We start from the raw sequence: 25,639 nt of genomic DNA on the forward strand, positions 1-25,639 counted from the left end.
GTCAATTTAAAAAGCTATAGCAGTCAATGGGTGTTTGCTTGATTGGATTCTGCCATTTGTGACTAGGGAGGGGGGATGGTAGTTAATGGTTGTAATTGGGATAGTGCTTAGGACAGAGAGGTACTTAGCCTTATATGGGCAATTGCAGGCAATTGATTGCAGGCAAGGCAGATGGGGGTCCATGGCCAGGAAGGAGCTATGTTATGAGTGGGAGGAAGAAACGAGGCCACCCCCAGGTGATGAAGAATTGTGGCGCCAAGGCAACAGGGGAGAGGAATAAATAGAGGGAAATTTTCCAAAGCTTTAGTTTTAGCAATGTTTTGTTTCAAGCTACATGTACCACAAAATAAAGCATTTATCTGAACCAGGCCTGGTTTCATGAGAATTCTTCTGAATTGGGATTTGGACATTGTGGACTTGACAGGTAGATAAGAAGTCGTTAAGGAAAAAACAAAGGACCTGAACCAGAAAAAGGAAGTTGGGCCTGAGCACATGGAAGCCCTCACCCCAATCCCATCCACTTGCAAATCAACCGAGCAAGGACTTTTGCAGATAAAAGGGGTCCCAAAGCCCGCCCACTCTGAGTCGTCTAAGTCACCTTTGGATCCAGACCTGGCAGCTTCTGTCCCTCTAGCTAGTGCCTGGCAGCCTAGTTGGGAAGGACGTGGGTGTGGATGAGAAAGAGCAAATGCACCTTGCAACCAGTAAAGTTTTGCTGTTACTTTAAATTCACTGGGTCTTCGTGTATTACAAAGAACCTCTTGTGCCTCAGTGTTCGGTTGGAAGCGATTTGTGTGAATCCCTGATTATTTCCCGGCTGTTGACCAGGGCTGTGTGTCTGTCTGCTCCAGCCACACCTATCGTGAGTGACCATAAGCCGAACCTGGGAGCAGCGTGTGCAACATAGCCTACAACTGCATTTTGCGGTAAACTGCTAGTTTCAAGATCCTTTTCATGTGCGTGCGCGTGCGCGTGTGTGTGTGTGTGTATATATATATATATATATATATATATATAAATAAAAAGTCAGACAGGACTTTTTTAATGCATTTGATTTCAGCTGGCTGAGCAAAGAATGTTGCCTTTCCCTGTATTCAGTTCCATTCTCTTACTTTCAAGAGCATTTCTCTTACCTCTCAGCATTATTTTGGATTTTATCATGATTGATCAGCGAGGTCTCAGCTGTTCCACAGAATTCTGGGTTGCCTGCAAATCTGGGCCTGCCTCTTCCACCCCACTCCCAGTGGCAGGAGACGATACACCAGACACTAATAATTTGAATATGAGGTCAGCACAGGCGTTGCCCTACATCTGCCCTACATCGACTCGCTTCACCATCCTGGCCTGTTGCCCTCAGATTGGCTTGTTGGAAATGCTGCCAACTGCAGGCCCCACAAATGTGGAGTGTGTCAAACAGGACTGTTGCACCAGAGGTCGTACCCCTTTTGAATGGGCACCAGAAACAGAGGCGGAAGGGCGCACGTGGATATCCTTTAGGGAAGAAATCTTCCTCAGAGGCAAGAGAAAAGGAGACTCCGAACACTGAATTTGTATTTCTCAAAAGTGCCTTTGTTCCATAACAGCTCGAGGCAGAGAATCCCACTGACTAACCACACTGTTTTTATTCGGTTTGCAACTAGAGTCTCCTCTACGCTCTCCTGAAGGAGAAAAGCAACACACAACTGAGCACCCCCAAACAACCATTTGCGTGAAACGTTGACTACCACCAACAGTTTCAAAGTTTTTTAACAAGGAGAAAGCCCCTTCACACACACCCCTAGCACACAGGGGCTGCCCCTGTTCATTTCTTTCAGGATTCAGAAAACCCAGTTTTCCAGATATTGCTAACGACAGCTGGCCAATGGTGAAGGGTGCTGGGAGTTGTCGTTCATCAACATCAGGATCCAGAGGGCAGCCTTGGAGATGTTGACGCACTACACTTTCCAGCGAACGTGCTGGCTGGAGCTGCTGGGCAGTGCAGCAACATCTGGAAAACGTCACCAAGTTCAACCCCGAGAATAAACCGTGCGTTGTTGACTTTCAGTGGGAATCTCTCTCTTTATGCACAACTGCTCCACTAAGGTAAGCAGCACTCACAACTGATCAAAGGCACTGTCACAAGTCTCTGATACAGTGTTTCTCAACCTTGGCCACTTTCAGATGGGTGGACTTCAACTCCCAGAATTCCCCAGCCAGCTGTGCTGGCTGGGGAATTCTGGGAGTTGAAGTCCACCCATCTGAAAGTGGCCAAGGTTGAGAAACACTGCTCTAATCCAAGCAGCAAATGACAGGGTTACCCATGTAGCAGAGCACAGAGGACCACTTCAGGCTATAAAGAAGCACCACATGATTTGCTGGAAACACCCCCCTGATGAGCTAGTTTTCTACATACTGGGAGAGATTCCCAGAATCTGCAGCCAGGATTTAAAGGTGGATCGTTATTTCACGCGTGCAAAGAGAAGAGAGTAGCGGCCACCCGCCCAGCGTGAAACCCACGTGCCACTTCAGCTGCAGACGCTCTCCGAGAGTTCCAGCAGGGTCCCCTTCCATTTCTCATCCACAAGGAGACGGGAAACCTTGTTCTCCAGGGGAGCCGCGCTCTTGAAGGCACTCTTCTGGAAGACAACGCTGTCCTCGGTGATGGTCAAGCCGTGCGCCCGGCACAATTCAGCAGCCTCTTCGGGGCTGTCGGTGGCCAGCAGGTGGGTCAGCCGGGCCAGAGGGTAGCGGCAGTTCCTCGCACTGAAGCCGTGGCTGAACGTGAGCAAGGCCAGCTGCCGGGCCCTGGCCAGGTGGGGATGGAGGGCGCAGCTGGGCAGGTAAGGGAGCTCCCGAGCCAAGCGGAAGAAGCGGGCGAAGTTACCTTCCAGGAAAGCCCAGTTGATGGCCAGGGCAGCTTTGAGGTCAGGAGACGCTCGGACCTCGTCGGCCAGCTGGAGGATCTGCCAGAGCACCTCTGGGGAACCTGGTGGGGGGAGGACCGGGAGATCAGGCAAAAGGAAGAACAAACAAAGGGGGGGGGCAAGACCACCCTCCATACTATGCTAGTAGAGCACCGATGCAGGGCGATGGGAGCTGTAGTGCCCTGGATCTAGAGCTTGGGTTGCACAGAACTCACCCATCCCCTCGAGGCAACTTGTGAGAAACAGAAGAGCCCATGCGCTATTTGGTAACATCGCACGCTCATTTGGACACACTGCACACAAGTCTATCTGCTATCTATCCATCCATCCATCCATCCATCCATCCACCCACGTGCACACACCCGCGGGGGCCGCCGCCCTCTGCCACGACCAGGCCCTGGGGCTCCCGTTCCAAGGCTGAGCCTCTCCCGGCCGGGCTGCGAGAGGCGCGCAAGGAGTCGCGGCTGTCGAAGAGCAGCTCATTTCGGGGAGGGGCAGGCGACGCGGCCTCCCCCGCGGGCCGCTTTCCGGGGCCGGCCAGCGCGAGGGCGGCCGGGCTCGCCGGAAGGCGGGGGACACGCGGGAGCAGCAGGAGCGCAGCGGGAGGCGGCGCCCGAGAGGAAGGCCGCGGGCGGCCGCGGAAGCAAGCCGAGGCGTCCTCCAGCCCGCCCGCCCGCCCGCCCGGGTCCCCCCGAGGCGCCGCGGACCGGCCCCAGCGATCCCGCTTCGGACACGGGACGGCAGACCCGGCAGCTCCCTGGAGGAGGCTCTCGCGCTGGGAAGCGGGAGGACGCAGCGGACGGGGCGGGTGGGCGGACGGGCGCAGCGCTCACCGAGGTGCGCGAGGAGGAAGAGCGCCTGGAAGCGCGGCTGGGCGGGCGCGGCGTGGCGGCGGTAGGCGCGGCGCAGGGCGGCGAAGGTCTCGCGCAGCTGCGCGCCGTGCAGGTGGGCGTCGAAGCGCGCGGGCGGCTCGGCGCAGAGGCGGGCGCCGGCGTGCAGCAGGAAGACCAGGGCGCGCTCCAGCAGGGCGGCGCAGGGCGCGGCGGGCGGCCGCTGCAGTGCCAGGTCCAGCCGCACGGCGCGCAGGCGGTCGGCCACGAAGGCGCAGCGCTCGGCCGGCGCCACCTCGCCCGCCTCGCCCGCCTGGCCCAGCAGGTGCCGCACCGTGGCCAGCAGCACGGCGGGCGGGCGCAGGTCGGCGGGCGAGGGCGGCGCCTGCCCGGCCGCCGGCCGCGAGTACTCCTTCACGGCCCGCGCCGGGTCCGGGCAGCGCCCCGGCGGCGGGCCCAGCTCCAGCCGGTGCAGCCGGCCCTGGCGCTTCCGCCGCGCGTACTCCGCCGCCGGGCACATCCCCGGGCAGGTGGCCGCCCGCGGCGGGCCCTCCGCCTCGCCGTCGCCCATGCTGCCGCCGGACGCCGCCCCGACGCCGCGCAGGCTCGCTGGGGAGGCACGGCGGCTTCGCGGCGGCGCCCGCGGGCGCCGGGCTGCAAAGCGGCGCGGCCTCGCCTGCTTCGCCGAACGCTGCCTGCGGGGCCGAGCCCGCCCGCGGCCCGTGGAGACGAGGGCCGGTCCCCGTCCCGCTTGCGCGACCCCGCTCGCGGATGAAGGGCGTAGGATCGCGCGGTTTGGCCACGTTTGCCTTCGGCCCTTCCGCCCGCAACGGGAATGCGGATGCCGGGCCGGCCCTCCGCGCCTTTCCGCGCGCTAGCCGGGGCTGATGGGGTTGGCGGCCGCGGAGGGCCGGGCCGAGCACGCCTCGGCCGCGCTTGCGAGAGGGGAAAAGGCGAAGCTGTCCGCGACGGGGCTGCAGCGGGCGGGAGTGTTTCGCCCCCTCCCGTTGCAAAACGCGGCTGAAAAATCCCTGTTTCTATTTCCTGTTTAGCAACAGCTGAAAAATAAGCTTGCAAAGAATAAGAATTCCTCTCCTTTCGCCCCGAAAGCGAAAAAAGGAAAATTGCGCTCTGCGCGTCCTTTTTCAAGCTTGGCGGCTTGAAGATGGGTGGACTTCAACTCCCAGAATTCCCCAGCCAGCCTTGCTGGCTGGGGAATTCTGGGAGTTGATGTCCACCCATCTTCAAGCCGCCAAGCTTGAGAAACTGCTCTAACATTTCATTAATCTACGTAGCTCCCCCCGCTTGGCGAATGGTCTGCTCTTCCCAGAAAGAGGCGGGTCTTCGCCGTGAATGACAGGAGGGAATGGGCGTGGCCGACCCCGACTTCGGGTTCTCGTTCAAGCGGGGACTGGGACCGTCCTGGGAAACCTCGCCTCAACCTTAACCGTGCTGCCGTTGAGTTGATCGGGGAATCAACTCCATCGGAATGCAAAGGGGGTTTCTTGCCGAGCAGACCTCGGGCCAGACGAGCGCCTTTGCCAGGTCGCATTCACACAAACGCTTGCAAGGCACGTTCCGGCAGCTTGAAGGGCAGAGAAAACTCCGGGGTAGCAGAAGCAGCGCAGCCGTTTATTAAGCGAGCTGCCCTCGGCTAGAGGTCTTCAGAGTCCAGGATCCCTTCAATTGCATTCCTGCACAGGGTGGTCTAGATGGCCTCGAGGGCTCCTCCGGCTATGATGGCAAGCTGCTTTATGGGGCTTTGCACCTTCGGCAGTCATCTGCAACAACCAGAAGGAAAACCCTACACCCTTTGGGGGCTCTGGAGCACAGGTGGAATTTGGAGAGCTGGGGGGGCACCCAGTAAACGGCCATCACGGGAGACTTGCGGTTCCCAAGGCGCCCTCTGGGCGAGTCCAGTCCCCCTGCCCTCCTCCTGGGATTGATGTGGGCTCAAAAGATGCTCCTGCTAACTAGATGCTAGAGGAAGGTGGCCTGCTTTGCAGGGTGCCGTGTTATATTCTATTTACATGCACACGTGTTCGCTTTTCCTGGCCAGAAATGGTGGCTCTCTCATTCCCTGAATCAAACTGACTTTCCAGCTGAATATCAGGACAGTGTCGGTGGCAGGATAGCAGCTTCTGCCTGGCCGATCTATTTTTGCCTTTGCGAACTGGCCAGCTCTGCTTGGCTTGCCAACGGGGACATCTCAAGGATATGTAGTGATAGCTGCTGCTGGACAACAAACAAAAGAGCCAGGAAAAGCCCAGAGGTTAAAAGGTTAATAAACAGTTTATTTGCATTTTACAAGATCAGTTTCCATACATTCTCAATTAATTTGCCATTAAAGTGCTGAAAAAGAGTTTTCTTTGTATTGTTTTGTTTTATAATCAAGATACAGTTAATGACAAAAGATAACAATTTGCATTTGTTGGAAGGGAATAATGACAAAAATATTTGCTCCTCAACTAAGAGAACTTCTTTCTTTTACAAAAATAAGAAATATACCGAAACAACTAAGATGATGTCATAAGGATTACAGCTTGGATTCTTTTGTAATAATAATGCATCTTTTGAACAACAAATAAATTACATGTGGATATTTGACTGCAATTGGTTTTGTCCTTTATCAAACCAATGAAAGCTTGCCTGTTTTTGTTGCAATGAAATCCCAGATGTGACACATCTCACTTGCATCTGTATATTGTGCAGTGTTTTCTTTTTAATATATCCATAATTTTAAATGATAAACATTTTAGCCCCCTGCAGGTAAAAGCAAAAAACCCCTAGTAGTTAAAATTAACACATTTTCATGAATCAACACTGAAGCTACTCAGTGAATTGAAATATATATATAATATATCTCAAATCAAAGCTTGCTTAGGTAAACATAAAGCTCTTAGCATACAAAGCACAAACCCTATGCCTGAACATAAGAGTAAATCATCCAAAATACTTCCAAGGAACTGTACATCTATCTTCCTTATGGCACAGCTTTAAATATCACATAAATCCAGGCTTTTAAAAATTTATTACTTCTCTGTTTGCAATAATTTGCCCCTTGCTCATCAGTAATTCTGCATGAATTATATTGACTGAATTCAAACTGATACAGCTGACTGACCCAACAGCTGTTTGGTTTAAGGTACTTTTAAGGTCCTTGCTGCTTTTAAAAACATTTTTTTAAAAATAAATACATATCTTGGCACAATTCGGCGCTTGCCACCACAATGCGCCGTGGGAAGCATTCATGACCCAAGCAAACGGCCAGGGGCATCCAGTAGAACCTGCAATGACGGGTGTGTCCCGACATCCCGGTGGGTGCAAATTGGATACTCTGCCCACCGTCACCCACAGATGCCCATGGAAGTCGCTGTATCAGTTTTGGGTGATGTAGATCTCTGGAAGATAGGAATCTGTCAGTGGAGCCCTCCCTGTTCACAGAAAAACAGCAGTCGCTTTTCTCTCAAACCCAACTACTTCACCGTAGATCGCCTGTTTCATTGCAAAGTGTTGGAAGCCGGGAAATGTATATACAGAGGGAGGGAGAACGGGAGAGAGGGCGATTATGTACAGAGGCACTATGTACAGAGAATTTCCTGGGCTACTCCTTCTTTTTCGCCACCGTCAACTCGACCGCCGGCACCCGGAAGCCGGTTTTTGTCCCGCTTTCGTTACTTGAAGACGACGACAGCCGAGACTTTTTGGACTCCAGGGACGCTCCGCTCCCTTCCATCCTCCCTGCCTCCTCGTCACTTCCTGTGACCTCGTAAGACCCTTTACTTTTCGACCCGATTCCCCCAAAAGTGCCAAATTTGAGTTTGGCGTGCTTGCCCTTGTCCCCGTGCTCCAGCGTGCCAGTCGGGGTGGAGTGCGAGGAGTGCTCGTCGCTGAAAGAGGAGGACCGGTGCCGAGACTTTTTGGTCTTAAAGAAGGAGAACTTCCCTTTGGGCGAGGCGGCTGCTTCGCCTACTTCTACGTCCCCTTCCAAGGAACCTAAACTTGCTTTTAGCCCTCCTTCACCCCCTGCCACAGATACGGAAACATCGGGGGAGCCAACGCTGCCTTTGGCTTTCGGTTTTGAGAATGCAAACTTGGGCATTTTGATTTTGGACTTCTTCAACTTCAGGTCAGGCTCTTCCAGTTCAACAGTCCCTGCCCCAACGTGGAGACTCGCTGGTGGCGGCTGGGGAAACTCAACATCCACCCCCACTTCCCTTCCTGTTAGTTCCTGCCCTGCCACCACAAATTTTGGTATTTTCATTTTAGGGAATGATACCTTCCCAGATGGACTTTCTAAATGGCCTTGTGGAACATCCACCCCAACAGAAGGACCTTTGATATCTAATTTGGGACCACTGAGGTCACCCCCTATCTTTGGTCCAGAAAAGTGAAGGCCTCCTGTCCCTTTGACGCCAGCACTGAGCTCAGGCATTTTGAAATCACTAGAAGTACCCAGCCCGCCTTTGGCCTTGGGCCCTTTCAAGCTGACATCAAAGTCTGGCCCAGAAACTTTGGGACCTGACACATTGAGGGAAGGTCCTCTCAAGCAGATATCAGGAGTTCCGGTGTCCATGCCAGAAATCTTCATGCCTGGCATCTCCATTCCAATGTGTTGACTTTTCAGGTCGGTAGCAATCTGAGCGTCACCCTTCAAACTTGGTCCTTTCACATTCAAATCAAAGTCTACTTCAGGTCCTTTGATCTGTGGTCCTGAAATGTTCACTCCTTCACCATGTGCCCCAGAGATGCCAAACTGAGGAATTTTCATACAGGGAAGCTTAATTCCACCTCCGGAGCCTTCCACCTTGGGGGCTGTCATGCTACTAGAAATGCCGAGATCTCCTTTGATCTTTGGTCCTTTCAGATTCATGTCAACATCAGGTATAGAAATGCCTCCCTCCGAAGTCATTTTAACTGTCGGGCCTTTCACATCAACGTCTGGAGCAATTACACTGACACCGAGACCTGAAGGCTTTTGCATTTGAAACTTCCCATCAAATCCACTAACACCAACGCCCGGCATGCCAACATCAATTTTGGGAGCTCTAATCTCACCAGAAAGACCGACATCTTTTCCAAGGTTTGGTCCTTTCAGGTTCAGATCAATTTCAGGAATGCTTGCCTCTCCTCCAATACGTGGGGAAGAGACATCAAGGTGTGCAGAGGGCAGCTGTCCTTGAATGTCTACACCTGGCCCCTCCAGGTTCACACCTGGCTTCCCAATTTTTGGCAAGCTGAACTTGGGGAACTTTAGTTTCCCTTCTGGGCCTTGGATTTCGGCACTTGGGAGATCAACATCACCTTTCAGTTTTGGTCCTTTCAAGTCAACATCAAGATTGGGAGCAGAGATGGAAGGTGCAGAAATATCCACAGAGGGTACACTGACTGACGGACCTTTCAGGCTGATGTCGGGAACGGTAAGCTTTGCATCAATGCTGGGGGTTTTCAGATCCCCTTCCAATTTGGGGCCAACCAGGTCAATGCCTTCACCTGACAACTTGAACTTTGGGTCCTTAAGACCAATATCAGCACCTCCAATTTTGACATCAGGAAGGGTTGCGCTTCCACTGGGAATGGAAACATCAAGACTTGGTGATTTCAGACTGGGCGACGTCACGTCTATCCCAGGCATCTTGACATCTCCTTCTACCTTAGGCAAAGAAGCATCAGCCTTGAACATGGGTGATTTTATATCGAACTCAATGTCGGGGAATGAGAGTTTTCCAAACACTGGTTTCTTTCCCTTGGGTGATTTGATGTTAGCATCTCCTCTGAGTGACGCTTCTGGGACAGAGAGGCTTCCTTCTAAATCTGGTGATTTCATACTGGCATCCATTTCTCCACTCACATCAAAGCCAGCCTTCTTGCCTTTGACTTTAGGTCCACTCATGTGGATTTTGGGCATTTTGAATTTGCTTTTCTTCCCTTTGGCAGAAATGGTGACGTCGGGTGACTCAACGTTCAGTTCACCTTCTGGAAGAGACACATCCACAGTGGGAGACTTCACATCAGCCTTGGGGCTCTTTGCTCCAAACCCAAATTTTGGCATCTTAAATTTGGGGAGTTTAACATTGCCCTCTGGCCCTTCAATATTCACATCAGGACATTCCAAGTCAATCTCTGGACCTTTAGCTTCAATTCCTGGTCCTTGGATCGCCATTCCTGGAGTTTTTAAGTCACCTTCCATCTTTGGAATGGAGACATCAACATCACCCTTCACTTTGTGACCTTTCAAATTTAAGTCAATTTCTGGCATAGAGATCTTAGGTGTTTTGAAATGCATTTCAGGCATCTTCACCATAGGGCCCTTTAATTGTCCTTCTGGTCCTTTGATGTCCAAACCCGGAGCTTCAATGTTCATATCAGGACCTGACATTTTCAACTCTCCTTTAGGCAGACTTACATCCAACTGAGGTCCTTCTCCTTTGAACTCAGGGATACCAAATTTGGGTAGCTTCATCTTGGGTAACTTTACTTTTCCATCTGGACCTTCAATATCAACAGCGGGAGCAGCAATGTCAACTTTAGCACCTTTCAAGTCTCCTTCAAGTTTTGGTCCAGTGACATTTAGGTCACCTTTCCGACCAAACTCTACGTCAGGCATGGAAATTTTGGGGGCTTTAATATGCATTTCAGGCATTTTAAATTTGGGACCTTTCCAATTTCCCTCAGGACCTTCAAGTTCAACAACAGGAGCATCAATGTCTAGTTTCGGCCCTTTGATGTCAATGTCAGGACCCTTCAGATCAGCTTCCAACTTAGGCACAGAAACATCCACATCTCCTTTCACTTTGGGACCTTTCAAGTCAAAATCTGGCATGGAAATTTTGGGAGCTTTAAAATGCATTTCAGGCATCTTGATCTTAGGACCTTTAAGCTTTCCCTCAGGACATTCCAATTCAACATCAGGTACTGAGACATCCAGTTTAGGGCCCTTGATATTAATATCCTGCCCCTTCAAATCACTATCTATTTTGGGAGCAGATACGTCCAGGTCTAGGTCTCCTTTCAGTTTAGGGCCTCTGAGGTTGAAATCCACATCTGGCATGGTGATTTTGGGGGCCTTGATGTTAAATTCGGGCATCCGAAATTTAGGGTCTTTCATTTTCCCTTCAATATCAATGCCAGGAGCATCTATCTGAGGAATGTTAACATCTACTTCTGGACCTTTCAGATCACCTTCAATCTTTGGAACAGATACATCCACATCTCCTTTCATCTTGGGACCTTTCAAGTTCAGGTTCATATCAGGCAGAGAGATTTTAGGGGCCTTAAAATGCATCTCTGGCATCTTAAATTTCGGCCCTTTCAACTTCCCTTCTGGAACCTCAAGTTCAACATCAGGAACATCAACATCTAGTTTTGGCCCTCTGATATCAACATCAGGGCCTTTCAGATCACCCTCCAACGTTGGCACAGAGACATCCACATCTCCTTTCACTTTGGGACCTTTCAAATTCAAGTCAAAATCTGGCATGGAGATTTTAGGAGCTTTAAAATGCATTTCAGGCATCTTAAACTTGGGGCCTTTCCACTTTCCATCTGGGCCTTCAATGTCAACATCTGGTGCATCAATATCCAATCTGGGACCCTTGATATCCACATCTGGGCCTTTCAGGTCACCTTCCCACTTTGGAACAGAAACATCAACATCTCCCTTCAACTTTGGGCCTTTGAGGTTCAAATCCACATCTGGCATTGAGATCTTTGGAGCTTTGATATGCATTTCTGGCATCTTAAATTTGGGCCCTTTCAGCTTCCCTTCTGGACCTTCAATGTCCAAGCTCGGTGCTTCTAGATCAACTTTTGGAACAGAAACATCAAGATCTCCTTTGGGGAGGCTTACATCCACATCTGGACCTTCCCCTTTGAAGCTGGGCATTCCAAACTTGGGCATTTTGAATTTTGGCATCTTCAGCTTTCCTTCCGGTCCATGAAGTTCAACATTAGGTGCATCAATGTCCAGGTTGGGTCCTTTGATATCCACCTCTGGGCCTTTCAGGTCACCTTCCAGCTTTGGAACAGAAACATCAACATCTCCCTTCAGTTTTGGACCTTTGAGGTTCAGATCAATATCAGGCATTGAGATCTTTGGAGTCTTGATGTGCATTTCAGGCATCTTAAACTTGGGACTTTTTACTTTTCCTTCTGGGCCTTCAATATCCAAACATGGTGCTTCAATGTCTACTTTGGGTAGAGAAACATCAAGGTCTGCTTTGGGGAGGCTTACATCCACATCTGGGCCTTCCCCTTTGAAGCTGGGCATTCCAAACTTGGGCATCTTGAACTTGGGCATTTTAAGCTTCCCTTCTGGTCCATGTAGGTCAACATCTGGGGCATCAATATCCAGCTTTGGACCTTTGATGTCAATTTCTGGGCCTTTCAAATCACCCTCTGGAGCTGATATATGCAGGTCTCCTTTCAGTTTGGGAGCTTTAAGATTTAAGTCCACATCTGGCATTGAGATTTTAGGGGCCTTAAAATGCATCTCTGGCATCTTAAATTTGGGGCCTTTCAACTTCCCTTCTGGGCCTTCAAGTTCAACATCAGGAATATCAACATCTAGTTTTGGCCCCTTGATATCAACATCAGGGCCTTTCAGATCACCCTCCAACGTTGGCACAGAGACATCCACATCTCCTTTCACTTTGGGACCTTTCAAGTTCAAGTCAAAATCTGGCATGGAAATTTTAGGAGCTTTAAAATGCATTTCAGACATCTTAAACTTGGGGCCTTTCCACTTTCCATCTGGGCCTTCAATGTCAACATCTGGTGCATCAATATCCAATCTGGGACCCTTGATATCCACATCTGGGCCTTTCAGGTCACCTTCCAGCTTTGGAACAGAAACATCAACATCTCCCTTCAACTTTGGGCCTTTGAGGTTCAGATCAATATCAGGCATTGAGATCTTTGGAGTCTTGAAGTGCATTTCGGGCATCTTAAACTTGGGCCCTTTCAGCTTCCCATCAGGCCCTTCTATGTCAAGATCAGGGATATCAACGTCCAATTTGGGGGCTCTGATGTCCACTTCTGGACCCTTCAAGTTACCTTCCAGTGTGGGAGTTTCCACATCAATATCTCCTTTGACTTTTGGACCTTTCAAATTCAAGTCAAAATCTGGCATAGAGATTTTAGGTGCTTTAAAATGGATGTCAGGCATCTTAATCTTGGGTCCTTTCAGTTTTCCTTCTGGGCCCTCAAGATCAACATCAGGAACATCAACGTCTAGCTTTGGCCCTTTGATATCAACATCAGGGCCCTTCAGATCACCCTCCAACTTTGGCACAGAGACATCGACTTCTCCCTTCAATTTTGGGCCTTTCAAATTCAAGTCTATGTCTGGCATTGAGATTTTAGGAGTTTTGATTTGCATTTCTGGCATCTTAATCCTAGGACCTTTCAGCTTCCCTTCTGGCCCTTCTAGGTCAGGAGTTTCAATGTCCACTCTGGGGCCTGACAACTCAATATCAGCTTTGGGAAGGGTTACATCCACATCAGGAACTTCTGCTTTGATACCTGGTATTCCGAATTTGGGCATTTTAAACTTAGGCATTTTGAGTTTGCCTTCAGGTCCATGAAGATCAACTTCTGGTGCACCAACATCCAACTTGGGGCCTTTGATGTCAACTTCAGGGCCTTTCAAATCTCCTTCCAGGCTTGGTGCAGAAACATTCAGGTCACTTTTTAATTTAGGCCCTTTCAAATTTAATTCCACATCAGGCATAGAAACCTTAGGGGAGGAAATGTTCAGTGACGGCATTTTAAATTTAGACCCTTTTGCTTTTCCTTGGATGTCAACATCCGGACCGTGAACACCCATCTTTGGCCCTGAGATATCAACATCTGGTTTCTTAACCTTCACATCAACTTCAGGGGTATGAAGTTTGGGGCCAGAAAAATTGAACTTGGGAAGTTTAAATCTTGATTTCTTTGGTTTTGCTTCAATATCTATTTTTGGTGTCTCCAATTCAACATCAGGTCCTTTCAATGCAATGTCAGGTCCCTTAATGTCACCTTCTATATCTCCTTTGAGTTTTGGACCTTTCAAATTCAAATCAATATCTGGCATTGAAATTTTGGGAACATTAAAATGCATTTCTGGCATCTTCATTTTGGGACCTTTCAACTTTCCTTCTGGGGCTTCGATTTCCAGATCAGGTGTTTCAATATCTAGCTTAGGGCCAGATATATCTACCTCTCCCTTGGGTATGGTCACATCCACTGAAGGACCTTCTCCTTTAAATCCAGGCATTCCAAACTTGGGCATTTTAAACTTAGGCATTTTCAGTTTGCCTTCTGGACCATGCAAGTCAATATCAGGTGTGTCAACATCTAATGTAGGTCCTTTGATGTCAACTTCAGGTCCTTTTAATTCACCTTCAACCTTTGGTAGTGAAATATCAGCATCTCCCTTTAGTTTTAAGCCTTTCAAATTTAAGTCAACATCTGGCATGGAGATTTTGGGTGACTTGATATGCATTTCTGGCATCTTAATCCTGGGGCCTTTAACTTTGCCATGTGGACCTTCAATGTCTAATTCAGGTCCTTCAATATCCAACTTTGGAGAAGATATGTCAGCATCTCCTTTTGGGAGATGAACATCCACTTTAGGGCCTTCACCCTTCAAGCCAGGCATTCCAAACTTGGGCATTTTAAATTTGGGCAGCTTGATTTTACCCTCTGGACCGTGCAAGTCAACATCAGGTATGTCAATATCCACGTTCGGGCCTTGAATGTCAACATCAGGTGCTTCAATATTTGGCAATGAAACATCCACATCTCCTTTCACTTTGGGACCTTTCAAATTCAAGTCAAAATCTGGCATGGAGATTTTTGGAGCTTTGATGTTCATTTCAGGCATCTTAAATTTGGGGCTCTTCCACTTTCCCTCAGGACCATGAAGTTCAACATCAGGAACATCAACATCTAGTTTTGGCCCTTTGATATCAATGTCAGGGCCCTTCAGATCACCCTCCAAGTTCGGTACTGAGACATCCACATCTCCTTTCACTTTGGGACCTTTCAAATTCAAGTCAAAATCTGGCATGGAGATTTTTGGAGCTTTAAAATGCATTTCAGGCATCTTAAACTTGGGGCCTTTCCACTTTCCATCTGGGCCTTCAATATCAACATCTGGTGCATCAATATCTAAGCTGGGGCCCTTGATATCCACATCTGGGCCTTTCAGGTCACCTTCCAGCTTTGGAACAGAAACATCAACATCTCCCTTCAACTTTGGGCCTTTGAGGTTCAGATCAACATCAGGCATGGAGATCTTTGGAGCCTTGATATGCATTTCGGGCATCTTAAATTTTGGACCTTTTATCTTTCCCTCTGGTACTTCTACACTGATATCAGGGGCATCAATATCTAATTGGGGCCCTTTAATGTCGAGCTCTGGCCCTTTCACATCCCCCTCTAGTTTTGGCACAGAGACATCTACATCTCCCTTCACTTTGGGACCTTTCAAATTCAAGTCAAAATCCGGCATGGAAATTTTAGGAGCTTTGATGTTCATTTCAGGCATCTTAAATTTGGGGCCTTTCCATTTTGCATCCGGTCCTTCTATTTCAGCATCAGGGACATCAATACCTACTTTGGGACCTTTGATGTCCACACTTGGGCCTCTCAGGTCTCCCTCCACGTTTGGTAAGGATACATCAGCTTCACCTTTTACTTTAGGCCCCCTCCAGTTCAAATCTATATCAGGCATAGAGATTTTAGGAACATTAAAATGCATTTCAGGCATCTTAAATTTAGGACCTTTAAGTTTTCCTTCAGGTCCTTCAACGTCGACTTCAGGAAGATCAACACCAATTTTGGGCCCTTTGATATCCTCGTCAGGACCTTTCAAATCACCTTCCACCTTTGGCACAGAAACATCCACATCACCCTTCATTTTAGGTCCCTTAAAGCCCAGGTCAAAATCTGGCATGGATATCTTAGGAGCTTTGATATGCATTTCAGGCATTTTAAATTTGGGCCCCTTTAGTTTCCCTTCAGGTCCTTCAAGATCTACATCAGGAACATCGACATCTAGCTTAGGTCCTTTAATGTTCACTTCTGGGCCCTTCAAGTCACCTTCCAAATCACCTTTCATTCTAGGACCCCTTAGGTTCAAATCTATGTCAGGCATGGAAATTTTGGGGGCTTTAATATGCATTTCTGGCATCTTAAATTTGGGACTTTTCCACTTTCCCTCAGGACCCTGAAGTTCAACATCAGGAACATCAACATCTAGTTTTGGCCCTCTGATATCAACATCAGGGCCTTTCAGATCACCCTCCAACGTTGGCACAGAGACATCCACATCTCCTTTCACTTTGGGACCTTTCAAATTCAAGTCAAAATCTGGCATGGAGATTTTAGGAGCTTTAAAATGCATTTCAGGCATCTTAAACTTGGGGCCTTTCCACTTTCCATCTGGGCCTTCAATGTCAACATCTGGTGCATCAATATCCAATCTGGGACCCTTGATATCCACATCTGGGCCTTTCAGGTCACCTTCCCACTTTGGAACAGAAACATCAACATCTCCCTTCAACTTTGGGCCTTTGAGGTTCAAATCCACATCTGGCATTGAGATCTTTGGAGCTTTGATATGCATTTCTGGCATCTTAAATTTGGGCCCTTTCAGCTTCCCTTCTGGACCTTCAATGTCCAAGCTCGGTGCTTCTAGATCAACTTTTGGAACAGAAACATCAAGATCTCCTTTGGGGAGGCTTACATCCACATCTGGACCTTCCCCTTTGAAGCTGGGCATTCCAAACTTGGGCATTTTGAATTTTGGCATCTTCAGCTTTCCTTCCGGTCCATGAAGTTCAACATTAGGTGCATCAATGTCCAGTTTTGGACCCTTGATATCCACCTCTGGACCTTTCAGGTCACCTTCGAGTTTTGGAACAGAAACATCTACATCTCCCTTCAGTTTTGGACCTTTGAGGTTCAGATCAATATCAGGCATTGAGATCTTTGGAGTCCTGAAGTGCATTTCAGGCATCTTAAACTTGGGACCTTTCACTTTTCCTTCTGGGCCTTCAATGTCCAGGCTTGGTGCTTCAATGTCTACTTTGGGAAGAGAAACATCAAGGTCTGCTTTGGGGAGGCTTACATCCACATCTGGGCCTTCCCCTTTGAAGCTGGGCATTCCAAACTTGGGCATCTTGAACTTGGGCATTTTTAGTTTTCCTTCTGGTCCTTGTAGGTCAACATCTGGGGCATCAATATCCAACCTAGGACCCTTGATATCCACATCTGGGCCTTTCAGGTCACCTTCCAGCTTTGGAACAGAAACATCAAAATCACCTTTGACTTTGGAACCTTTTAGGTTTAGGTCTATGTCTGGCATGGATATTTTGGGAGCCTTTATGTGCATTTCAGGCATCTTGAACTTTGGAGTTTTCCACTTCCCTTCAGGGCCTTCAATGTCAACATCTGGTGCAGCAATATCCAACCGAGGACCCTTGATATCTACATCTGGGCCTTTCAGGTCACCTTCCAACTTTGGAACAGAAACATCATCTCCCTTCAGTTTTGGACCTCTGAGATTCAGATCAACATCAGGCATTGAGATCTTTGGAGCCTTGATGTGCATTTCGGGCATCTTAAACTTGGGCCCTTTCACTTTTCCTTCAGGGCCTTCAATATCCAAACTCGGTCCTTCAAGATCAACTTTTGGAACAGAAACATCAAGATCTCCTTTGGGGAGGCTTACATCCACATCTGGACCTTCCCCTTTGAAGCTGGGCATTCCAAACTTGGGCATTTTGAATTTTGGCATCTTCAGCTTTCCTTCTGGTCCATGAAGTTCAACATTAGGTGCATCAATGTCCAGGTTGGGTCCTTTGATATCCACCTCTGGGCCTTTCAGGTCACCTTCCAGCTTTGGAACAGAAACATCAACATCTCCCTTCACTTTTGGACCTTTGAGGTTCAGATCAATATCAGGCATTGAGATCTTTGGAGTCCTGAAGTGCATTTCAGGCATCTTAAACTTGGGACCTTTCACTTTTCCTTCTGGGCCTTCAATGTCCAGGCTTGGTGCTTCAATGTCTACTTTGGGAAGAGAAACATCAAGGTCTGCTTTGGGGAGGCTTACATCCACATCTGGGCCTTCCCCTTTGAAGCCGGGCATTCCAAACTTGGGCATCTTGAACTTGGGCATTTTTAGTTTTCCTTCTGGTCCATGTAGGTCAACATCTGGGGCATCAATATCCAACCTAGGACCCTTGATATCTACATCTGGGCCTTTCAGGTCACCTTCCAGCTTTGGAACAGAAACATCAACATCTCCCTTCAACCTTGGGCCTCTGAGGTTCAAATCCACATCTGGCATTGAGATCTTTGGAGCTTTGATATGCATTTCTGGCATCTTAAATTTGGGCCCTTTCAGCTTCCCTTCTGGACCTTCAATGTCTAAACCTGGTGCTTCTAGATCAACTTTTGGAACAGAAACATCAAGATCTCCTTTGGGGAGGCTTACATCCACATCTGGATCTTCCCCTTTGAAGCTGGGCATTCCAAACTTGGGCATTTTGAATTTTGGCATCTTCAGCTTTCCTTCCGGTCCATGAAGTTCAACATTAGGTGCATCAATGTCCATTTTGGGTCCCCTGATATCCACATCGGGGCCTTTCAGGTCACCTTCGAGTTTTGGAACAGAAACATCTACATCTCCCTTCAGTTTTGGCCCCTTGAGGTTCAAATCCACATCTGGCATTGAGATCTTTGGAGCTCTGATATGCATTTCGGGCATCTTGAACTTAGGTCCTTTCAATTTCCCTTCTGGACATTCTAAGTGAATGTCTGGTGCTTCCACATCCAATTTAGGGGATTTGGTATCAATGTGAGGTCCTTCAAGATTGCTTCCAATATTTGGTACAGTTACATCCATCTGTCCTCTTGCTCCAGGGCCTTTGATGTTCAGGTCTACATCAGGCATGGAGATCTTCGGTGCTTTGATATTTAGTTTAGGCATCTTAAATTTTGAACCCTTCAGCTTTCCTTCAGGGCCTTCAATATCAAGTTCTGGAGCTCCCAGATCAATCTTTGGACCTGAAATGTCAATTTCTCCCTTTGGCAAGCTTAGTTCTACATCAGGACCTTCTAGTTTTGGGCTCGAAACAGTAAAAATTGGCATCTTCAATTTTGGCATTTTTAATTTCCCCTCACCCTGGAGATCAGCATCTGGGCCACTTAGCTCTACTGTGGGCCCCTTGATATCAATGCTGGGTCCCTTCAATTCTCCTTCTAATGTTGGAATAGAAACATCCACATCACCTTTCACTTTTGGACCTTTCAAATTTAAGTCAACATCTGGCATGGAGATTTTAGGTGTTTTGAAATGCATTTCAGGCATTTTAAACTTTGGACCTTTCAATTTTCCTTCTGGCCCTTCAAGGTCCACACTTGGCATATCAATATCTACTTTTGGCCCGGAGACACCAAAGTCTCCTTTGGGGAGGCTCACATCAACATCAGGACCCTCTCCTTTCAACCCAGGCATTCCAAATTTTGGTAGCTTCATTTTGGGCATCTTCAGCTTGGCTTCTGGGCCTTCAAGTTCAACATCTGGGAGATCTATATCCAATTTTGGTCCCTTGATATCAAGATCGGGTCCCTTCAGATCACCTTCTAGTTTTGGAACAGTTACATCCATTTCACCCTTCACTTTGGGGACCTTGAGATCAAGATCTACATCTGGCATTGAAATTTTGGGAGCTTTAATATTCAGTTTTGGCATCTTGAATTTGGGCCCTTTAATTTTTCCTTCAGGCCCTTCCAGCTCTACATCAGGGACATCAACATCCAGTTTAGAACCCTCAATATCAAAGTGGGGTCCTTTGAGTTCACCTTCTATTTTTGGCCCAGAAATATCTGCATCCCCTTTCCATTTTGGCCCTTTCAAATTCAAATCAACATCTGGCATTGATATCTTTGGTGCATGAATGTTAAACTCAGGCATCTTAAATTTGGGTCCTTTCAGTTTTCCTTCTGGGCCTTCAATGTCCAAACCTGGGGCTTCTACATCAACTGTTGGAATGGAAACATCAACTTCTGCTTTGGGGAGGTTTAAATCCACATCAGGACCTTCTCCTTTGAAGCTGGGCATCCCAAACTTGGGCATTTTGAATTTTGGCATCTTCAGTTTCCCTTCTGGTCCATGAAGGTCAACATCTGGAGCTTCAATATCCAGCTTTGGACCTTTGATATCAATTTCTGGACCTTTCAAGTCACCTTCTACTTTTGGATAAGAAACATCCATGTCTCCTGTGAGTTTGGGGCCCTTTAGATTCAAATCAGGCATTGCAATTTTAGGAGTTTTGATATACATTTCTGGCATCTTGACTTTGGGACCTTTAATTTTGCATTCAGGTCCTTCAATGTCCAGTCCTGGGGCTCCAATATCTACCTTAGGACCCGAGATGTCAAGGCTGCCCTGTGGAAGACTAACGTCCACATCAGGAACTTCAGCTTTCAAGCCGGGTACGCCAAATTTAGGCATTTTCAGTTTGGGCATTTTGAGCTCAGGCCCATGAAGGTCAACATCTGGGGCTCCAATGTCTACTTTCGGACCTCTGACATCCACAGCTGGACCCTTCAGTTCTCCTTCCACCCTTGGTATGGAAACACCCACGTCCCCCTTGACTTTGGGGCCTTTCAAATTTAGGTCAATGTCTGGAATGGAGATTTGTGGAGTCTTGATATGAGGTCCTTTCAGTTGACCTGAAGGACCTTTGAGACCAATGCCAGGAGCAGAAATGTCCACTTTGGGGCCCCTGAGGTCAACCTGTGGGCCCTTCAGGCCACCTTCTATTTTGGGCACAGAAACATCCACGTCACCTTTTAATGATGGCCCTTTCAGGCTCAAGTCGACATCTGGAACTGAAATCTTTGGTGCCTCCACATTTAGTTGTGGCATCTTGACTTTGGGACCTTTAATTTTGCCTTCTGGTCCTTCAATGTCCAGTCCTGGGGCTCTAATATCTACTTTAGGACCCGAGATGTCAAGGCTGCCCTGTGGAAGACTGATGTCCACATTAGGAACTTCAGCTTTCAAGCCGGGTACACCAAACTTAGGCATTTTCAGTTTGGGCATTTTGAGCTCAGGCCCATGAAGGTCAACATCTGGGGCTCCAACGTTTATTTTAGGGCCCTTGATATCAACAGCTGGGCCCTTCAGTTCTCCTTCCACCCTTGGTATGGAAACACCCACGTCCCCCTTGACTTTGGGGCCTTTCAAATTTAGGTCAATGTCTGGAATGGAGATTTGTGGAGTCTTGATATGAGTTCCTTTCAGTTGCCCTGAAGGACCTTTGAGACCAATGCCAGGAGCAGAAATGTCCACTTTGGGGCCCTTGAGGTCAACCTGTGGGCCCTTCAGGCCACCTTCTATTTTGGGCACAGAAACATCCATGTCACCTTTTAATGATGGTCCTTTCAGGCTCAGGTCGACATCTGGAACTGAAATCTTTGGTGCCTCCATATTTAGTTGTGGCATCTTGACTTTGGGACCTTTAATTTTGCCTTCTGGTCCTTCAATGTCCAGTCCTGGGGCTCTAATATCTACTTTAGGACCCGAGATGTCAAGGCTGCCCTGTGGAAGACTAACGTCCACATCAGGAACTTCAGCTTTCAAGCCGGGTACGCCAAATTTAGGCATTTTCAGTTTGGGCATTTTGAGCTCAGGCCCATGAAGGTCAACATCTGGGGCTCCAATGTCTACTTTCGGACTTCTGATTTCCACAGCTGGGCCCTTCAGTTCTCCTTCCACTCTTGGTATGGAAACACCCACGTCCCCCTTGACTTTGGGGCCTTTCAAATTTAGGTCAATGTCTGGAATGGAGATTTGTGGAGTCTTGATATGAGTTCCTTTCAGTTGCCCTGAAGGACCTTTGAGACCAATGCCAGGAGCAGAAATGTCCACTTTGGGGCCCTTGAGGTCAACCTGTGGGCCCTTCAGGCCACCTTCTATTTTGGGCACAGAAACATCCACGTCACCTTTTAATGATGGCCCTTTCAGGCTCAAGTCGACATCTGGAACTGAAATCTTTGGTGCCTCCACATTTAGTTGTGGCATCTTGACTTTGGGACCTTTAATTTTGCCTTCTGGTCCTTCAATGTCCAGTCCTGGGGCTCTAATATCTACTTTAGGACCCGAGATGTCAAGGCTGCCCTGTGGAGGACTGATGTCCACATCAGGAACTTCAGCTTTCAAGCCGGGTATGCCAAATTTAGGCATTTTCAGTTTGGGCATTTTGAGCTCAGGCCCATGAAGGTCAACATCTGGGGCTCCAATGTCTACTTTCGGACTTCTGATTTCCACAGCTGGGCCTTTCAGTTCTCCTTCCACTCTTGGTATGGAAACACCCACGTCCCCCTTGACTTTGGGGCCTTTCAAATTTAGGTCAATGTCTGGAATGGAGATTTGTGGAGTCTTGATATGAGGTCCTTTCAGTTGACCTGAAGGACCTTTGAGACCAATGCCAGGAGCAGCAATGTCCACTTTGGGGCTCTTGAGGTCAACCTGTGGGCCCTTCAGGCCACCTTCTATTTTGGGCACAGAAACATCCACGTCACCTTTTAATGATGGCCCTTTCAGGCTCAAGTCGACATCTGGAACTGAAATCTTTGGTGCCTCCACATTTAGTTGTGGCATCTTGACTTTGGGACCTTTAATTTTGCCTTCTGGTCCTTCAGTGTCCAGTCCTGGGGCTCTAATATCTACTTTAGGACCCGAGATGTCAAGGCTGCCCTGTGGAGGACTGATGTCCACATCAGGAACTTCAGCTTTCAAGCCGGGTATGCCAAATTTAGGCATTTTCAATTTGGGCATTTTGAGCTCAGGCCCATGAAGGTCAACATCTGGGGCTCCAATGTCTACTTTCGGACCTCTGATTTCCACAGCTGGGCCTTTCAGTTCTCCTTCCACCCTTGGTATGGAAACACCCACGTCCCCCTTGATTTTGGGGCCTTTCAGATTTAGGTCAATGTCTGGAATGGAGATTTGTGGAGTCTTGATATGAGTTCCTTTCAGTTGACCTGAAGGACCTTTGAGACCAATGCCAGGAGCAGAAATGTCCACTTTGGGGCCCTTGAGGTCAACCTGTTGGCCCTTCAGGCCACCTTCTATTTTGGGCACAGAAACATCCACGTCACCTTTTAATGATGGCCCTTTCAGGCTCAAGTCGACATCTGGAACTGAAATCTTTGGTGTCTCCACATTTAGTTGTGGCACCTTGACTTTGGGACCTTTAATTTTGCCTTCTGGTCCTTCAATGTCCAGTCCTGGGGCTCTAATATCTACTTTAGGACCCGAGATGTCAAGGCTGCCCTGTGGAAGACTGATGTCCACATCAGGAACTTCAGCTTTCAAGCCGGGTACACCAAACTTAGGCATTTTCAGTTTGGGCATTTTGAGCTCAGGCCCATGAAGGTCAACATCTGGGGCTCCAATGTCTACTTTAGGGCCCTTGATATCCACAGCTGGACCCTTCAGTTCTCCTTCCACCCTTGGTATGGAAACACCCACGTCCCCCTTGACTTTGGGGCCTTTCAAATTTAGGTCAATGTCTGGAATGGAGATTTGTGGAGTCTTGATATGAGTTCCTTTCAGTTGCCCTGAAGGACCTTTGAGACCAATGCCAGGAGCAGAAATGTCCACTTTGGGGCCCTTGAGGTCAACCTGTGGGCCCTTTAGGCCACCTTCTATTTTGGGCACAGAAACATCCATGTCACTCTTTAATGATGGCCCTTTCAGGCTCAAGTCAACATCTGGCACAGCAACTTTAATTGGCGATGTTTTCAAGGAGGGCATTGAGATGTTTGGACCTTTTAATGGTCCACCAAAGTCAACACTGGTGCCCTCAATACCCATACTAGGCCCTTTCAAATCCCCTTCAATCTTTGGCCCTGAAATATGTGTAGCTGCTTTCCCTTTGGGACTTTTCAGGTTCAAGTCAATATCTGACATCGAGATTTTAGGTGTCTGTCCATAAATCTCAATCCCCCCTTTTGGAATACTGATATCTGCTGCAGGGCCTGAAACAGAAAATTTAGGAAAATCCATGTGGGGTATTTTAAATTTTGCTTCACTCTCTTCAAATCCAATGTCTGGAGCCCCAAGATCTACCTTAGGCGCTCTGATATCCACTTTGGGCCCTTCCAAGGATGAAGAAGTAACTTTCACCCCACCTTTCAAATCCAGTCCTTTTATACCCATATCCAACTTTGGTTCTGGCATTCCTATACTTGCTACTGGATGCTTGGGGCTTTTTTGGAATCCTCCTGGGCCTGTGATTGTCACTGATGGAGCTGTTGCATCAAGCTGAGGAACCTCAATGTCAGCAACTGGAGATGATATACCAAATTTGGGCATTCTCACTGCAGGGAATGCAAGTTTTCCTTGGCTTTCATCACTGACACCTGGACTTGTAATCTTGCCTTCAATTACCTTTACGCTAGCATCTTGCAACCCTCCCAAATCCCCTTGCACTTTAGGACCTTTGATATCAAACTGCAGTCGTTCCCCTGTTTTCCCATTGATTTCAGGCCTTGTGAAGTCTGTCTGGGCTCTCACATCTACACCCATGACATTAGGGACTCGGATATCAGTTTTCCCCACCTTTGGCTGCCCCACAGGGGAATCAGGAACACCTGCCTCCAATTTTCGGGAAGGCAAGTCAATAGTTGGTCCAGAATATGTAACATCGTAAGATTTCCCTCCTTCGTGGGAGACTTTTCCATAGCTGGGTCTCCCAGGCAAATCCACACGTGGAATCTTGATGACAGTTTTCCCAGGCTCTGTTTCAATTCCAGCTTTAGAAATCTGGGTAAGTTCATGTTTAGGAATTTTGATCTTAAACTCAGGACTGGTGATGTCAATCTCTTTGGCGCCTTCATGGCCGGTGACATCGACAGTGTAAGCTGTGACTCTTTTGGTGACTGTGATGGTCCTACTTTGAGTTCCTCTGTGCTCAACTTCTATCCCATCTTCTGACTTAAGGCGAGGCTTAATCTTTGTTGTGTAAATCCGCTGGTACTCTTCATCATCTCCACTCTGAAAGGGAAAGGAATCGTTTCATCAACTTTCTCTCAATTTGCTGCTCTTCCACAAGGGAATCACCGATATCCGTCTTTGTCAAAGCAACACCCCAAAATGTCTTCCAGGGACAAGTCTCATCATTTCATCTCAAATATGGTTGCTCACCTCAACTGGAGTTCTACACTTTACAATATTGGAACACCCCCTGAGCGGGCATCTCTGCCAATATTGGTTCTTGTCTTTCTGGGCAGTTCGGTTGGAGAATTTTAGCTTTGCAGAGGCTTGGCAGCACAAGGGGCCTCAAAACAAGGGAGCAATGGCCTATTTTGATGAGCACTTGAGATCTTTTCATCTCCTTATTGGAGACTGCAGCCCCCCTCCCGCAACGTATGAAAACACTGCCCACTTCTCACCTCCACTCATAAAGTGTGTCTCTCCACTGACATTCGGATCTTACCTTGTACCAAATCTGCAAATACATCGTAGCTAGGTTCAAACAAACATGTGCAACCCGAATCCAGGTTAGCCAAATACAAATTAGTTCTGAGGTCAGGCTTAACGGGATGAGCTGGTTCCCCCAACAGTCAAAGACAACACCTGGGATCCCACAATACACTAGACTGTCACAAGTTCTTCTCTGAACCACAAGTAGTCAAACTGACCCAGACTCATAAAGACACAAAGCAATGGAAACGTGGATGGTTGGCTGGTTTTTTGTACCTCCCTTCCATGGCTGGGGGAGACTTACTTTACATAAAACAAGGAAAGCTTACCAAAAAAAGGAACTGTAAATTATAAATGCCTTCAACTCTTTCAGAAACTGCTATCTTACTACTAAAACTATATTCCATTTTAAC

The 25,639-nt window shown here is 48.1% G+C and overlaps 2 protein-coding genes across 2 annotated transcripts in view; both read right to left on the reverse strand.

Annotated features, from left to right (window-relative positions):
- Positions 1 to 82: 82 nt before the first annotated feature.
- SAC3D1 (SAC3 domain containing 1) lies at positions 83 to 4,417 on the reverse strand. The gene is made up of 2 exons (XM_088151132.1): positions 3,737 to 4,417; positions 83 to 2,965 (listed from the first exon to the last, which is right to left on the reverse strand). The coding sequence occupies exons 1-2, from the start codon at positions 4,302 to 4,304 to the stop codon at positions 2,505 to 2,507; spliced, it is 1,029 nt and encodes a 342-aa protein (XP_088007258.1). The 5' UTR covers positions 4,305 to 4,417; the 3' UTR covers positions 83 to 2,504.
- A 1,589-nt stretch (positions 4,418 to 6,006) lies between these two features.
- AHNAK (AHNAK nucleoprotein) overlaps positions 6,007 to 25,639 on the reverse strand; it is a 61,850-nt gene continuing 42,217 nt past the window's right edge. The window contains exon 5 of the mRNA XM_088151131.1: positions 6,007 to 24,797. Within this exon, the coding sequence (XP_088007257.1) occupies positions 7,338 to 24,797 (17,460 nt within the window). The 3' untranslated portion in view covers positions 6,007 to 7,337. The remainder of the gene's footprint in view (positions 24,798 to 25,639) is intronic.

Source organism: Python bivittatus, unplaced genomic scaffold (assembly GCF_059951505.1).
Source record: "Python bivittatus isolate LINGU-HERP-01145 unplaced genomic scaffold, Pbiv_v1 ctg000660_np1212, whole genome shotgun sequence".
Classification (NCBI taxonomy): domain Eukaryota; kingdom Metazoa; phylum Chordata; class Lepidosauria; order Squamata; family Pythonidae; genus Python; species Python bivittatus.